The 14,611-nt window shown below is 41.6% G+C and overlaps 2 protein-coding genes across 16 annotated transcripts in view; both read left to right on the top strand.

Moving 5' to 3' along the window:
* The window catches only part of MIB2 (MIB E3 ubiquitin protein ligase 2), a 143,365-nt gene that overhangs the window by 53,580 nt on the left and 75,174 nt on the right, over nucleotides 1-14,611 (top strand). For 6 of the 8 annotated variants that reach the window (XM_026096560.2, XM_026096557.2, XM_064525447.1 and 3 more), the window contains 2 exons: nucleotides 265-330; nucleotides 2,114-3,329. The exons of 1 other annotated variant lie outside the window; for it this stretch is intronic. In XM_026096560.2, the coding sequence (XP_025952345.1) occupies nucleotides 265-330; nucleotides 2,114-2,355 (308 nt within the window). In that variant the 3' untranslated portion in view covers nucleotides 2,356-3,329. Of the gene's footprint in view, nucleotides 1-264; nucleotides 331-2,113; nucleotides 3,330-14,611 lie in introns of those variants that run through there. One more of the 8 variants, XM_064525451.1, reaches the window with a different exon arrangement.
* MMP23B (matrix metallopeptidase 23B) overlaps nucleotides 4,508-14,611 on the top strand; it is a 31,332-nt gene continuing 21,228 nt past the window's right edge. For 4 of the 8 annotated variants that reach the window (XR_010392821.1, XR_010392820.1, XM_026096489.2 and 1 more), the window contains exon 1: nucleotides 11,800-14,366. Coding sequence is in view for 6 of the 8 variants with exons in the window: in XM_064525465.1 (XP_064381535.1) it covers nucleotides 14,196-14,366 (171 nt within the window). In the remaining 2 variants the exon portion in view is untranslated. Of the gene's footprint in view, nucleotides 4,902-11,799; nucleotides 14,367-14,611 lie in introns of those variants that run through there. The other 4 variants (XM_026096490.2, XM_026096492.2, XM_064525467.1 and 1 more) reach the window with 4 other exon arrangements.

The following is a 14,611-nucleotide window of genomic DNA, read 5'->3' as shown; positions in this document are numbered from 1 at the left end:
GTAGAGAAGCTAGGATTATGCTCCTGTCATGGCACAGAGCATTGAAGAATTAAGGGTGTTGTATCTGCTGCTGGGAGAGGACAGACTAAACCAAGGGACCTTCAAGAAGAGGGTTGTTTCCTCATTTCTATGGAGAAACAATCTCTTAATCATCCAGGAGGTACTCAGGCTGTTGAAAAGCTGATGTTCTTGAGTATGTCTTCTTCCTTTTGCTTCTGGTACAGTGGACTTAATTGTAATCTCTTCTTATCTCATTTGTGGTAGAATGCTCCAGGAGAATGAAGAAGTGCATCAAATGTCAAGTGACAATAACCAAAAAACTCAAACAAGGTATTTTTGGTGTTCTTACTGTGCAGTGCCATAGATTGGGAAGGGTCCTTCACAGTGTTTATTTGGGCAGCATCAATGATCCTCAGTGAAATAAGCATAAGAAAAGGGTTTGATTTTGTGTGCATGTTGGATTGACTAGCTTCAGAGAGGCAAAGGTAGATTAACTCTAAGCTGTCACAGGCCGAGCTCAAGCTGCATAGACAGAATAGAATATTTGAGGAAGCTTGTCCTGTACTTGACTTACTGTGTATTGAAAGCAAATGTCAGGTTGTCAAATGTTTTAGTCTAACCCTTTTTGTAGGCAGTGATTTAACAGTGAAAATTTGTGAGAAAAGAAAAATTATTTCTTGTGAAAGCCTTGCTTCTCACTTGGCTGAGATTACAGTGCCTGTGCAGGACTGGTGTTAGCCAACTACCTAGGAATCATTGAGCTGACTTGCTTTGATAAAGCTCTTTAGACCAGTTTTAAACAGGGATTGTCTTCTGTCCCTGTTACTCCGTGCACAGAATGGGGAATGCTGTCCATAGCAGCAAGGTGGTAGCAAGTTGCGCACTAAAGCTTTTCAATAGAGCATGTGAGAATGGATGTCTTTCTGGTTGAGATCACTCAGCGTAAGTCTATAGCAGTGCACATGGAAAGGAATTGCATGTCCTGCTGCAGCTGATTTAGCTTCATGTATGCCTTTGGCATCAGGCTGTAGTCTTGTGACTTGATGCCTTGGACGAAAGTATAGGGGAGCCAAGAATCTGTCATGTGGCATCAGACATACACAGCTGGCTAAGCCCAAAATCCTCTTTGGAACTTCATAATGCAAAAAATAGCAAGCTTACCTGCCAGTAGGCAGGAGCGCTGCCTTTGCTGCAAACTGCAAAGTGTCATCAAAATGGAGAGCAGAATTCCAGATGAGAGATTTGTATGCAGATTTCCACTGCAAGAGGAACAGCCAAGTTTCTGAGCGTATGAACAGGACTTTCCTGTCAGTGATGTACACAGTGTGCATCTTTAGCATGCTCCCCGTCCCCAAACTTGCTACAGCTCTGTGGATTTGAAATCACTTCTGGCACCACTGAAGTATAATTAATTTCAGAATGTTGGGGAAAGGGACATCTATATCAGTGTAAAGCTACCTAATCAGAGATTTAGGAGCAGAAGATGAACAGTGGCTGTGTTGAGACCAGGAGGAGTCTCTTTACCTAAGTTGGCAGTTGAACAGCACTTGGGGTTATTTCATCTGATTTAAAACCAAATATCTCTGCAAGGTCCACTGAATTTTGCCTATAGAATTGACTAGATGATTCTGTTTGTGTAGCTTGATGCATGGAGAAGTCAGCTTAAGTGAATTCATGTGACTTCTCCTAGCTGTGGCCTGAAAAACTTGAGCCAAAATTTGTATCCCAAATGTAAACAGGAGGTTGAGAGGATAGAGTACAGCACTGTAAGGATTCCTGGACCAGTATGCCAGAGAATCACAACCACCTTTGAAAGTCTTTACTTCAAGGTAGCAGGAGCATATTGCAGAACAGCAAGGCAGGACATAACCAGAAAGTGCTTTTTTGGTGTGCGTTTTTTTAATCAAGCACACACATGCACACAAAAAGCTGAGCAACAGAAGAGAGGAAAGCAAAAGTGGCTTTTATCTGAGGAATCCTTGGATCAGGCTTAGTGAAGAGAGTTTAGTCTGATGTAATTGCTGCTCTTGAGAGGCAAAGTCTAATGAAAGAGGCACTGCATAAGAGAACAGGCAGAGCACACTAGCCACTAACTCTCTTCCCACCCCTGCAGACAGCACCGAGGTGGAGTGCAGCCCAAGCTCTGAATCCACAGATCAGAGGAAGCTCATGGAGGAGCTGCAGAACCGCTACCGGCAGATGGAAGAGCGCATCATCTGCCCGATTTGCATTGACGATCAAATCAAACTGGTCTTCCAGTGTGGACATGGCTCTTGCCCAGACTGCAGCACAGCCCTGACCGTGTGTCCTATCTGCCGGCAGGCTATCCGGGAGAGGATTCAGATCTTTGTCTAAGGATATGCTTAATTCTCTTCCCATTCCCACCTCCCTCCTTTACTTCCTTTTTGTTTGCATTTTAGGTGAGAAGCACTGGTCCATCTGATGTGTTTGGTTACATGCAAAGCCATCCTCAAAGGGGAAGAAGCAAATAACTAATGTGACTTGGATAGAAGCAGAGGGAGTCCCCTCCAGTCTCAATATTATATGCGCAAGCAGTGGTGCTTGAGGGCAGACAGCCCCTCTCTCTGTGCTCCTGATCCATCAGAAAGACATGAAATAAAGGACACTGACCTGTGTGCTGAAGGCAGAAGAGACTTTCAGACCAGAGGCAACTAGACTTTCATGCACAGATGTTTTCAAGGGCATCCAGTTCCAGTGACTGCATCCTGTCATCCCTGCAGTGTCAGATTTGCAGTCTTGCATTGCTCTGAAAGGAGATGCTGTAGGATGATATACCTCATACCTTTGCAAGCAATGGCAAAGCAATACTCTTGCACTTCACATGAGGAGGTATCAGAGGAGAGCAGTCACAGCCTTCAGTCCTCCCAGGGGCCTGTCGGTGATAGAAAGGTAGTGTCCTAAGACAATATACTCTCTGAACTAGTCCTCATGGGCTCAACAAGATCTTGGACTGACAGAGGCAAATCTGGATGTGATGAGATCCTAGAGACAGTGTGTGCCTTAGAGATAAAGTAGTGAGCAGTGATTGGAGAAAATATATTGTTGCAAGAAGCACTTCTAACCTCTAGGTGACACTTTTCCTTCCCCACTCCCCCAGCTGTGTGTTCAGAGACTCCTGAGCTTTCTATCCATGATGCCAAAGGCAGGTGTTAAAAACTCCAATCAAAGTGTAAAGAAAATAAATAGTAATAATTAAGAAATGAGGAAGAGGGATTTCATTTTTGTTTCATTGTTTTGCAGCAAAACTTAATAAAATAAAGTTTATATTTTCCTGAGCATTAAAATGAATGTGCAAACAATAGTTAAAATATGGATCCAGCTGTATTGTATTTTCCTCTCCTACTGGCTGACTGGAGAAATATTATCCAGTGAATCTATCCTGTAAAGTAACTGTTGGTAGAAGTGGCAACCTATAAGGCTAGCATGCATGCCTGCGTGTATGTTTATGTATGTGTTTGCGTGTGTGGTGTGTGTCTTTACTGACACAGTTATACGCAAGTATACTGTTTGTTACACCTTACAAGTAATATTTAAATCAAACAAGAATACTGTGTTCCTCTATTATCTTGGTTCATTAGGAAAGAGGTTCATTAGGAAATTTTGTAAATTTGTGCAACATGGTAGTTAAAGGAATATTTATTACTTGGTAATAGTTCTTTGGTGTCCTGAGAGAGTTTTATGTCACAATTCCAGATTCCTATAGATAACCTTCCTCCAAATATTCAGTTGAGGCCATTATAGTTTCAGTGGATTTCCATATAGTGCTACAAAAATGTCTCAGGTTTAACCCAGTAATTTTTGGTTGGGTCAGATTTAACACCAAAACAACCTACAACTGAATTTCAGAATAAGCGTTGGTAATGTGAGAGATGCAGACACTCATTTACTTTATTAATATTATTTTCTAGAAGTTAATGTTAGGGTATATCCCTATTGAAGAAACCAGACATTTCCCCCAAAAGTTTGCAAATGAAGAGGACTCTTAAGGGGCTATTTTTAAAGTACAAGACTGTCGCATCATTATATTTTAAGAGCTGCTTTTACTGCTATTTGCTGCAAGTGAATAATTTTCCATACTATATATTACCCTAATACATGCAGAGCATCTTCTGAAATGTTTCTTTCACAAGCCTCTACATCAAATCCAAAAGCAGTTTACACGGGTGAAACTAATCAATAACTTATATATGTTAAACATATATGTATGCTGGCATTTGGGGAAGGGGGAAGAGCTGGCTAACAGTTCAATGTCTGCTTTATTCTCATCTCTTACCCTAGTCTGTGTCAGCATATACAGGAAAAAATGGGAGCATCTGATTTTTTTTTTTTAAATAACTTCCTTGCATACTAAATGAAGATAGGCCTCAAAGCAATTGTTTTTCTTAAAGGAAAGTCTGTAGGAAGACTGCCGCCCTCAACTTCCAAGCTTTATAGCTGCTGTGGAAAATAGAAAATTACTTTTTCCCCAGCTAATTAAAAGATGTTTTCTATGGAAAGAAGAGCTCCCTTCAATTTCATGTTTTACTTCTATTTTTTTAGTATAAGTTCTCTTTCAAGATCTCATGATCTTGTTTGTATATCTGAAATTCATTGCAAGGCCAAGATAGAGATGGAATTTTGCACAGTATAATACCTCAGCTTTAGAACTATGGCAACAGTTTTTAAACATAGCTTTCTGGGTGGGATTACATTCTTTCATTTCCTCATTCCTGCTGTGATTGCTTTTGATGTCCTAGGAGCAAGAGTTAATCTGTTAAGCACTATTTTGACCCATTCATTTTCCCAGTAAGAAGAAGGGAATTGCTGCACCACAACAAGGAGAAAACAAGATGGTAGTGAAGCCACAGGAATGAGAGACATCAGAAGGCAAGCCGATGCTGGTATGTGCCAGGTTTGTTTTTGATAAGCTTTGCCCCATGGAAGGTTCATCTCCGTGGGAATCTGAGGCTTTGGAGAAGTGTTGGTGGAGAAGGTTCTGCTGTTTTATCTTTACTTGTAGTCCTGCTAACATGGAAGGCCAGGATCACAGAGTGACTTGTGGACAATTGAGTGCCAAGCTGGGTGAATGGTTAGCTTCATTTACTTGCTAGCTCTTGTGTAGTCTGGCCTGTACTCCCAGCCTGTAAAACAGTTTCTCTGCTCCAATACAGGCTAGAATCTGAAGTATGAAAAGAAAGGGATATCTGCTGTAAGCAGAAAAAGAGCCAAGAGCCTGGACTGAGATTAGAAGCTACGTTAAACTTAGCACAAATGATGAGTGAGAAGAGGGTGCAAGATGGGGAAGTATTTTTCTCCCTTTTCTCCCTTTGCTACCAGTTGGTATTCTTGCTGGTCATAGGAACAGCAAGAGGCTGAAGAGAGGCAAGTGGATGTCTCGACATCAGGCAAACACTCCTTTAAAAGACAAAAGACAAATATTGTGGTTGGTTATTCAGTGTGGACGGCGTGTAACTTTCTGCTTGATTTTTATTACCAGTCCATCCTCTACACTGTGACAGCTCTTTGGGAGATGAGCTCAGGAACATGTTGCTCTCCCTGGGGCTCTCTGCTGCCATCTCCTGAAATGCAGTTGTGTACCCTGCAGCAATGTTGGTTTTGAAAGGGAAAGATCTTGCTGAGTCTTTCTGGTATAAAACTTTAAATATGAGATAGCAGCTGAGACAGATTAATGCTCGAGCTAATGGGCTTTATGTAATTCTTATCCCAAACGTTAGCTCACGTTTCCTGTCTGACCTGCAGAAAAGAGGGTTGCTTTTTCTTTCCATTAAATGGGCTCTACTGCAATTTTTCTGCAGTATTTAGGCTTGGTATAAGCACAGGCTTTTCATGACATTGAAACTGATGATAAGTGTTCCTAGGAATGTTCCTGCTTAGTAGGGTGTTAAAATATCCTGGAAAAACTCTGATCCGACAGTCCGCCATGGAGTAAAATCTGTGTGTTTGCTTGCATGTATGAAGTGGAATGTGTACTAACTTGGGTACTTGCATAGCCCTTCATTGAGTGTTCACAGTTGGAAATCTTTTAACCTTGTGAGAAGTGTTAGATAGATACAAGTAACTTCTATATGCATTAATCTGTACTGAGGTACAAACTGATGAGATAGGTGAGGTCCCCCAGGGAGCTGATCCATAACAGTGCTGGGAACTGAAGCTAACCTCAGGGTGGCAGTCTGACTGCTAGGCTGATTAATTATCAGACCATTTGTAGATGTCTTGAATTCCATTGCAGATTTTGCTGTCCAGTTGTGAGAGCTCTGGATGTGAAAAAAAAAATTACTAGATTTTTTTTTTACAGTGTATTTTCCCCTCCTGCCCCAACTGAGAGAAATGTATACTGTGTTGTAACATTACAAAAGAAAAGTAAACTGAAAGTTTACTTTCTGTGAAGTAAAGTGAAGTAAACCTTGGTCTTTATGTTTCTAACAAGATAAAGAAAGGAACAGGTTAGCTAACTGTTTCAGGCCAAGACATAAAAGAGCAGTTTTCAGTTTTTCAGGCTTTTACATCACAGTCTGCTGTATCAGACTATGCAGAGCACCCTTCTGCTTTGAACCAGATTCTTTCAGGATGTCTCAGTCTGGACCCTCCTGAAAATGTCTAATTGTTTATGCAGTCTTAGCCATCATTTTAAAGTGAATACAATTTTACTTTTTTTGGTCTGTATACTTATTTCCAGTTAGTCTCTAAATGAAGCAGATCCTTTTCCTGGGTCAGTCTCCTAGTCTAGAATAATTTCGGTTGTTTCCTTAAAACACAAAAGAGACTCTGCTTTGTTCTCGCTACTTCTCGCTTTCTGGTTAACCCTCAGGAAGTGCTTCATAAAAAAAAAAATATTGGCCACTTTCACTTTCTTACTTTTTTATGCATGCTGTCACTTAAATTCTTCCTGGCAAATAGTATTCTAATCCAGCTGGGAGACTGGTATTTGAGTTGGCAGTCGGTCTTATGAGCACGGCTTTTTGCGCAATTGGATTTTCATGGAAAATCGTTCTTGTAAATGTGCCGTTATTCTGGGCAATGTAAGGACATAAGCCTGCAAGGAGCACAAACCCCTCTACCTGTTTTTATGCTTTGTAAAATCTGGGGATTATATCCGATTTTCATATCATTGCCATGGTGCAACCAAGTAGAGCTGTATTTGCAGTGTTTTCTTTTGCGTGAATCTGGGATATTCTGTGTCAGCACAAATAGCTATTGGAATAGCTTCCATCTGTGTACACAAGAGACTGACTTCAAGCACAACTGGGTGACTGTGGCTAAAACTAGCAAACTCTTAATGCAGTCAGCGCCAGGGGATTCTTCCCATCTTCCCATGCCTTTAGATTTAGTTTTCTCTTAGGCTAACAATTCTTTTACAAATATCTGTAAGCACTCCTTGAAGAATTTGCATTATTTCCAGTTGAGTACAAAGGCCTGTGCTATTTTTACTGTTTCTTCCCTTTGAGAAAATGTTGGTATGATAGACAGGTATTCTCCAGTTTTCCTCAAGAAGGTTACTTCTTGGAGCTTTTCCTACCATGTGCACATCTTTGTTTTGCTGTGGCATTTTTTAAGTGAAGTAAGTGCTGCTGAAAGCAATTGATACACAAACCAGAAGACTGGTGTCATCTTAAGGGTCAAACCTCAAACCCTCTGACTCTGTACAAGGGGTTATTTTATTTGGCCTCAGTGGAATTTCTGGAAGAGTGCTTTGAATGAGAAGGGACTGCCTGATCTCAGAGATGTAAGTGCATTCTTTCAGTATGAAGCAGGTAGACTTCACATTTGGAGTAAATGAGTAATGCAAAGGCTTGTAGGCTAGTTTCTTCTGACCATTAAATTATGCTTTCACTGTAGCATAGCCTCAGGTTCTGTGGTCCGCTTAGTCTACCAGCTCTCGAGGGAAATGACTGATGTAAATTTTGGCAGGAAGAGCACTTCTACTAGGACTAAGGTCCACCACTTTCTTTTCAGTTTCCACACTCTTAAGTTGAGGATCTTTTGATTTAAGAAAACAATTCTGACATACAGACTGTTCCTCCATAAAGTCTGTGTTCAGTTTTGTCTTGCTCATTTACAGCGACAATACAGTACTGTAAGGTCTCTGCAGCCCTAAGATGCTTATGAGCTGAAAAATCTGCTGCAAATAAAATAGCTATTCTTTGCATTCTCTTCATGCTTAATGGATGGGATAAAGACCTATTACCTCGCATTTTCTCCACTCTATTTACCCTCTTAACAAGAGGATGAAGTTGTTAGTGACTGTGTCTAACTTTTTTCATCTGAATTCCTGTCTTCCGTGTTCAATAGCACTCTCTCTGCAAAGTCTTCCTCTGTCCAGGAAAGAATGTTGTTGGTTTTTTATTCTGGTACAAATTGTCTTACCTCCTACTATTATTGAAACTGAATGCAATCCTAGGAATTTGTTGCTCCTTGGCTTTGTCAAGCCTGTTTGTTTACAATTTACTTTTCCATTGAGAGCTTCAGGCTTTCAATGGCATTTCCCCCTGCAAGTCAGGATTTCCTGGTGGGTCTAGAACACTTACCTTTGTTCCCTCCCCTGTGCTTCTTTCATAGTCCAATGCAGAAGTGTCTCTTTGAACCAAAGTTTCTAAAGCTTTGAAAGTCTGGTCAGTACTCACCATTTTGTAGTCTGGGTGAGATTGAGGGAGTGGAGAGAGGGAGACAGCTTGTCCAAAGGCAGAATCAGGAAAAGAGCCCATCTCTCCTTTGATTTTGTTCCCACTAGCCCATGCTGCTTCCATGATTTCTGGAGGATTGGTCTATGCACAAAGGGTTTACAAATGATAAATGTAGCCCACCAAAGGGCAATAAAAGTATCCCCACAACCCAGGGGAGCAAGTCTTAGTGCCTTTTGGACACACTTTATTCTTTTGTGTCTTGAGAAAATTTGCCCTTCATTTCATTCCTGAAATTCTACTCACTACATGGCCATGACCAACTGCTAAGCTTCTGACTGGGGTCAAGACCATGTCTCTTTGGTAATGTGAGGTCAGGCCAGCACAGATGCTTCTGTGAGCTGCAGCTCCAAACTGACACTTTAAGCAAAATATTCCGTTTTCCTTGCCAGCTGGAGCAAGCCCTTGTTTTCAGCTCATCTGGTATTCGGCAAACCATGGATTTTTCTAGGAATATCAGTAGATGCTGATTGTAAGGGGCTGCTTGATAGTAAGAGGGAGGGTGCTTGGGTACTAAAGAACATTCTCTCTCTCCCAATCCTAGGAGGATGTTGCTCCCTGCTACAGCAGATACAATCTTTTCTAGTGTATGACCTACTGAAAAAGGGTAAGTTTTAACTGCTATTCCCACAGGAACCAGGCAGGAATGCTTTTTTTCAAATTGTGAGATGAAGGGATGAATATGTAAGAGTGCTTTTTTGAATAATAGCTATATGAGGACTTGCTAATTCTTTTCACATGGGCCACCAAGGAACCAAAATGCAGTAAATCACATTCAGCTGTGTGCACTCCCCATCCCCTACCTATGGCCCAGACTTGGACTGGCACCCTAGGAAGGAAGTATTGCCCTGAGCTGTTGGAGACAATATGATAGGTCCTTTCTCTTTCTCTGTCCTTCTCATCTCCCAGAGCAGGACAGGGGAAGCTAATGGGAGCAGTTTGTTGCAATGCTGAGTGACACGCACTTATTCTGGGAATAAACAGGAAGTGCTTTGCTTTCATGAGGATTAAGATTCATTTTGGATAGTCAGATGGCTGTAGGTCTAGCGCTAATGGTTGTTCTCCATGTAGCCCTTCTTAGCATGAGTATGGATGTGTTGTAAGAGATTGCTCTGGAGTCTTCTGTGGCGCTGGAATGAAGCAGTGCCAGTGTGCTTGCTGGTCTGCTGCTGCACCAGAGCTAACTTTCCTCTTAAAAGTGCCAAATGTGGCAGAGAGATCCATTTAGAAATAGCACTGAAAGTAACACTTAATGATGTAACAATGCTGAATAGAGGGGAGGAGGGAAATAATCCACTGAATCCAAGAATAATCCATGGAAATATGAAAGTGGTTATTTTATGAGCTAAAACCTACCCTTAGGAATGCTGCCATGTGCTGTGTATTATATTGCAACCATGCTTAAAAACTAAGCATCACAGCAAGTAAGGTTGAAAAGAAGAAAGAGAGACTGAGGTGATTTAACAAGGGAAGTGTATTGTGTTGTGCAAATGATCCAATCCTTTATGCTCTACAGAGTCTCTAGTTAACCACTATAGGTTTTATGAAACATTCGTTCCCTTCTGACAGTTGTTCAGAGACCGCTTTTTCATGCGACATTTATTGTATGCAGAGATCTTAGGATATGCAGCCCTGATTCTTTGCTTAGGAAAACCTAGTTCCCTACAAAGGAGACCCAAGTCCTGGTCAGTGCTGCTAATGGCAGGAAGACAAACCAAAGTCAGTTCTCTCCCCTGCCTTCCTCCCCTATTCCTCGTTACACCATATGGCTTCCCTCAAACTGTAATGTGTTCCATTGCCTTTAGACACTGTGCGAAACTGAAGCCAGGAATGTACTTCTCTCCAAATATAGTCAGACTGACGATTCTAGCCTGTAGTCCAAACCAAATATCCGGACTTGAGAATCTAAAGCCTCCAATATTCTTCAGCGTTCTGAAGTCACAGCACTTCTCTGCACTTGTATAAAAGCAGTCCTTTCAGGGGCTCAGACTGCCTGATAAAGTACAGAGAATATTTTAAACTATTGGAAGAGCCAGAAGTAAAACTTTAGAGTTTTGACTACCCCCTTGCCCTTGGCACTAGGCAACAAGGCTCCCAGAAATGAGTCTTGGGAGTTGTCTGAAACATCTGAAAGGGGCTTAAATTCTGGCAAGTGCTATGAATCTGAGGCCAATGAGTGCTGCATCTGAGAGGCCTCTGACAAGTATCTTTTGGGAAAGCCATGACATTCTTAACCCTGGGCATGTAACAGGGATAAAATGTCAATAGATATGCACTCTTGTCTTAATAATCCTTAAAATATCTATGGAAGAGAGTTGTGCCTAAATTTAACAAGCACGCTATTAACAGACTAAGTAGATCACCTGAACTTTTTCCTCTTTACCAGCAGCTACACCTGAAGATTCCAGCCAGAGCTTGGGCACCAAAGAATCCACATGTACAATGACTTTCTCAAAAGCGTTGTCAGTGCGCACATCATTAAATTCATGCATCTCTCTCAACTCCACAAGCTTCATCTGTACATTTTGAATATCCCAGCATAAGAGCTTTCCTCATCTGACTCTGCAACAGCAACATGAAATTTGTCTTGGCCTTACTGCAGAGCTGTTTTCTGATGAAATATGTGGCTTAAATTTTAAAAGTTTCAAAAGCATTCTGCAGCCAATGGCTTAGTGAAGTTGCACACGCAGGCACTGAATTTTTATGTGGATGGGCACAGTGCCTGTGGATGGGGGAAAAAGGAACTACCTGCTTTCCAAGAACACTGTTTTGTCACTTCTGATCTATCAAGACATAACCTGCTTTCTACCTTGATGAAGAAGCGGGACCCTAAATGATACAGAGGTCATGAGTCATCTCTGCAGCTAATGATTCCCGCTCATCCACCACATGTGGCACAAAAAGGGAAATGGCTGACACACAAATACAATCTCTTCCCCCAGTCAGAATACTGTAACTCCTGGAAAACAGTTTGGCTGTGCTAAACTTCAGTAGCTGCATGAATAAGTATTCAGAAACAATGAGGTCCTCAAGAATGTGCCTTTACCAAAGCTCTAGATCCTAATTTGGGGGGGGGGGGGGGTAAGATCTGAGCCGAGATGTGTATTTCACAAAAACTTTTGTTTCCTTTACATTGAGATAAAGGAAACTCTCAGGTTCCTCAGGCTATGTGGTTGTATGAGTTGTCAATTCATGTTTTAAATTCAGGTCCCTGGAGTCATCTTCAGAAACAGTAAGACACTAACTGGGTGCTTGGAAGACCTTTAGGTTCCTGCTCTGCAAGATTTGATGCCTGATCTCAAGCAAGTCTTTTATCCTACACAGTGCTATGCATCTCAACCTGTAAGATGCAGGTAATAGCACTGCCCTGCCTTTGAGGCTGATGTGAGGATAAATGCTCTGAGAGACTGTGAGACGCTCAGATACTCTGGTAAAGAGGAGAGGGTGTCCATACAAGTGCGTAAGATAACTGAAATCTTTTTCAAACACTGATGACTCTTAGAAGCCCTGTGAAGGGCAGATGCACTTAATGCTGGTGTGCAGTTGCACAGCTGAAACTTAATGTTCTTACAGGAGTGCATTTGCTAGCAGTTTTTTTCCTTCTGTGCCAGTACTACTTTAGTGGAAAAGAGCTCTTGGCCAAAGTTTTCGATCCCCATTCCAAGGCAGGTTTTTATTTCAAGACTCCCCTTCTCAATCAGTCTTTCTGTAAATGTGTTCTTGTCTACAGACTGACAGCAACTTTTTCAAGTGACTTAAGACATTGCTAAGTGTAATAATGTATTGTTGCTTGGTTCTCATTTTATGCTATGGTCTACAGCTTAAACCACAAATGGAGGTGGGTTTGCAATAGTCTTTGGAGCTCTGAACAAAGCAGTTGTTCAGAGTGCCTGTGCCTCATGTTTCATTCTGCCAACTGTGTTACTGGGGAAGGAGGCCTAACTGTCTATACAAAGTTGCTGCTAACAGCTAAGATAGTAGCTCATCTCAAACTACTGTAGCTGACCGCTTTGGTCTATAGGAGTTAGAGCCCTGTCTCCTTGCTTCCTGTTCTTTCTCTTCCTCCTAGTTCCAGTTTCCCTTTGTAGTTCTACCATAGCTTGCTCCCATGTTACTCCTTATTCTGTTTCCTCTAGTATCACTGAACAATTTCTGCTGCACTTTCTCCCATCTCTGTGGGAAGCACATTGTTTCTGCTGGGGGAGCTTGGTGAAAATTGAAAAAGAAAAGCATTTGTGAAATTATATAGAGACTCTTTAGTCATATTTATTTTGAGCTGTTTAAAAACTCCATGCAAGCTTTAGTCTGAAATGCAGGAAACTTCCAAAGTGTCATAAACTTCTTTATGAACTAGGAAAAAAAAATTCAAGTGAGTCCATTTTTCATTATTTGAGGTGCAAGAAGTTTCTGATTTTCGAAGGCTTCAAATATCTGTTAGGAATGTTTCCTACTAACTGGTAACATAGCTAACCCCTCTTTGTTATTTGCTTGTGAAATTAGGGGATTGCATAAAGTTCCTTTTTCTTTGTCTGGTCAAAGCTGTTTAGCTTAGGGCACTGCAGCCCAACAGCACTGGGATCCAGCACTCAGCAGCCAGACAGAAAAGTCCAGCCAGTTCTGAAGACCTCAGAATTTCTGTGTAAGCTTTTTAAAAAGCCCTGAATGACTTCAAGTCCACAGCTGGAGATGCCTAATTGCTTAAGCTAAGCTGACCACTTTCCTTCTCCAAATCAGTCTTTTTGGGGTGCTCAAGCTGAGGTACCCAAAATCAGCATGATTCTGAAAATACTTGTCTTTCTCAGCATGATAACCCTGTACTGGGTAGCCCCCAAGTACACATGGAATTTGCAGGAGTCGCTTGCCAAGTTTCATGGAGGAGGGAGCTGATTTGTACTTTTATCTGAGCTTGTAAATTCCCTGACCAAAGTCTCCTGAACAGAGAAGCTTTGCCTGTTCTAGCACAGCATCTCATTTTTCATTCTACTCCCGAAGACAGCCTTCTGACAAATGACAGCTCTTCAAGCATTAAGCATCCCTACATGAATACATGATACAGCGTTCCGAGGGCATGATGCTGGCTTCTGGATTCCTTTTTCTGCCCCCTCCTCCAACTTTTTCATTACATAAAGCTGACAACTGCAGATTTGTCCTCTGTTGATATACAGCCAGTTAAAGAAAGGAATTCATGTCCCTCCCAGCTTGTTTCACTTTGCTGTTTTTTTTCTCCGCCAGCCCAAATTTCAGCTCCAGTAATACGATACCACTTGGCAGCGGTTAAGAGAATCTTTGGCACATTGGAAAGAGGCTTAATGTAAAGTCTCCTTTTTTTAAAAGAGCTTTTTGAAACTCTAGCGTTTCAGCACAACTTTGACAGTAACTGCAGGACTCCTCACAAATGCTCCAGATGCAACTGTGAGCAAAAGGATTACCAATGCCTTCTGTGAAGTGAATGTCTTAGCATCTCTCATCTCTCTCTAAAAAGCATTAAAGAACGATATGGATCCAATAGAACAATTTTCTGCAAACAGAAAGAAGAGCTTCCTCTCAGTTGACAAGAAAAAAACCAATGGTTATAGATCTATTGTGGGATTTTTATGCATATTCCCTGTGGTGGCTTTGTTGGCTATCGTGGGAGACCCAGCTGGAGCTGCAGCTCAAAAAAATCAGGTAGGGGAAGGATCTAATTCTTAGATGCTTGGAAAGGGAGCGGGGTTATCAAATGTGTGTGTGTGCATATGCGTGTGTGTGTGTATGCTTTTTAGAAGACTGGTGAACTTGGGGAGGAATCTAAACAATTTGAAAATAACCATTAAGGCAACAAGACCTATTTGTGTCTTATCTGAGTCCCTTTTTGCAAAGGACCCTACAAGGAAATGAAGTGTGTAAACAGAACTGGGTCGTTAGAGATGCGT

Source organism: Dromaius novaehollandiae, chromosome 24, assembly GCF_036370855.1.
Source record: "Dromaius novaehollandiae isolate bDroNov1 chromosome 24, bDroNov1.hap1, whole genome shotgun sequence".
NCBI classification, from domain to species: domain Eukaryota; kingdom Metazoa; phylum Chordata; class Aves; order Casuariiformes; family Dromaiidae; genus Dromaius; species Dromaius novaehollandiae.
The sequence above is the reverse complement of the archived record's forward strand: the minus strand, read 5'-3'. Positions and strand labels throughout refer to the sequence as shown.